This window comes from Nicotiana tabacum, chromosome 7 (assembly GCF_000715075.1).
Source record: "Nicotiana tabacum cultivar K326 chromosome 7, ASM71507v2, whole genome shotgun sequence".
Lineage (NCBI taxonomy): Eukaryota > Viridiplantae > Streptophyta > Magnoliopsida > Solanales > Solanaceae > Nicotiana > Nicotiana tabacum.
The window spans coordinates 163,018,152-163,019,626 of record NC_134086.1 but is presented as its reverse complement, the minus strand read 5'-3'; the positions used below and the strand labels follow the sequence as shown (position 1 = coordinate 163,019,626).

The following is a 1,475-nucleotide window of genomic DNA, read 5'->3' as shown; positions in this document are numbered from 1 at the left end:
TGTAACATCACCATAGTATAATACTGATGGGTACAACATTGTCGTAATTTAATACTGCAAAATATGACATCCCACTTTCGGGCTCTCATTAATTTATTTATGGCGTATTTTCATGTACGAAAATATGGGGTGTAACATGACTGGGAAAAGAAATTGGATGATGTATTGTGGGCATACCGCACAGCCTTTAAACCCCCTATTGGGATGTCACCGTACAAGTTGGTGTTTGGTAAGGCATGCCACCTCCCAGTTGAGCTAGAGTATAAAACGCTTTGGGCATTGCGACAGTTGAACTTAGACATAGAGACAGCAGGCACTAACAGAGTCACAGGACTACATGAGTTTGACGAATTCAGGTTCCAGGCCTTTGAGAGTGCTAGATTATACAAAGAAAGGATGAAGTTAATGCATGATAAGCACATCTTGGATCGAAACTTCAAACCCGGAGATCGAGTGTTGTTATACAACTCGAGATTGAGATTGTTCCCAGGTAAGTTAAAATCCCGATGGTCAGGACCCTTCAGAGTGGTGCAATTGTTCTTAAGTGGAGCTATAGAGATTGAATCAGAAAATGGGACAAACAAGTTCACAGTAAATGGGCAAAGGTTGAAACATTACCTTGGCATGTCTGATGAAAAAGAGGATAGAGTGGTAATCACTTTGGGAAAGGCCCAGTACACGGATGAGGAGTGATGGTCAAATGCTGGCGTCGTACCGTGACGTTAAATCAGGCGCTGCATGGGAGGCAACCCACGGGTGTATTAATTAGGTGATTAAAAAGAAAAATGCACCCAGCACCGCGACCGCGGCAAACCGTGGTGGGAGGCAAACATTCTGCCTCAGATTTTCAATCCCACCGCGACCGTGGTGGAATGCGGTAACCGCGGTGGGAGGCAAACATTCTGCCTTGAATTTTTAATCCCACCGCGACCACGGTAAGACGTAAACTTTCTGCCTCAGATTTTCCAACTCACCGCGGCCGCGGTGGACCGCGGTTGGTCCAGGTAAGTCTAATTTTTCTTTTTTTTCGTTTTCTCTTAATTCTTTTTTTTTCATTTTCCAACCCAAAACCCCCCCTTTTAACCCCAAAACCCACGACCCCATATTCCCACTTTCTCTCTCTATCTAATCCCTAACCTCCCCAAATCCTCTCTTCTTCTTCTCCTTCACTCACACCACCCCCATCTTCCATTCCTCTCCTCCTTTCCCCCTTAAGGTAAGATTCTAACTCTTCTCTCTCTTTTCTTTGGCATTGTGTTGTATTGTGTTGTTATTATGTAATTTTATGTGGTGTTGAGATATAATTGTTGGTCTATATTTTTTTCTATCTTCTTATTTTTGTTTTTCAATTTTGTCTTTGAGCTGATTGGTGAAGGGGCTGTAAATTGCATGTTTGAACGGTGTTATTGGTGGGTGATTGAATGAAATAAGTTTGGGGTGTGTTGGTGTGGTAGTATACTTATTTGGGGAGGAGC

At 43.1% G+C, this 1,475-nt stretch overlaps 1 protein-coding gene across 1 annotated transcript; it reads left to right on the top strand.

The window, feature by feature from the left end:
* The first annotated feature begins 204 nt into the window (after positions 1-204).
* LOC142162396 (uncharacterized) lies at positions 205-693 on the top strand. The gene has a single exon (XM_075218747.1). The coding sequence runs from the start codon at positions 205-207 to the stop codon at positions 691-693; it is 489 nt and encodes a 162-aa protein (XP_075074848.1).
* Positions 694-1,475: the final 782 nt, after the last annotated feature.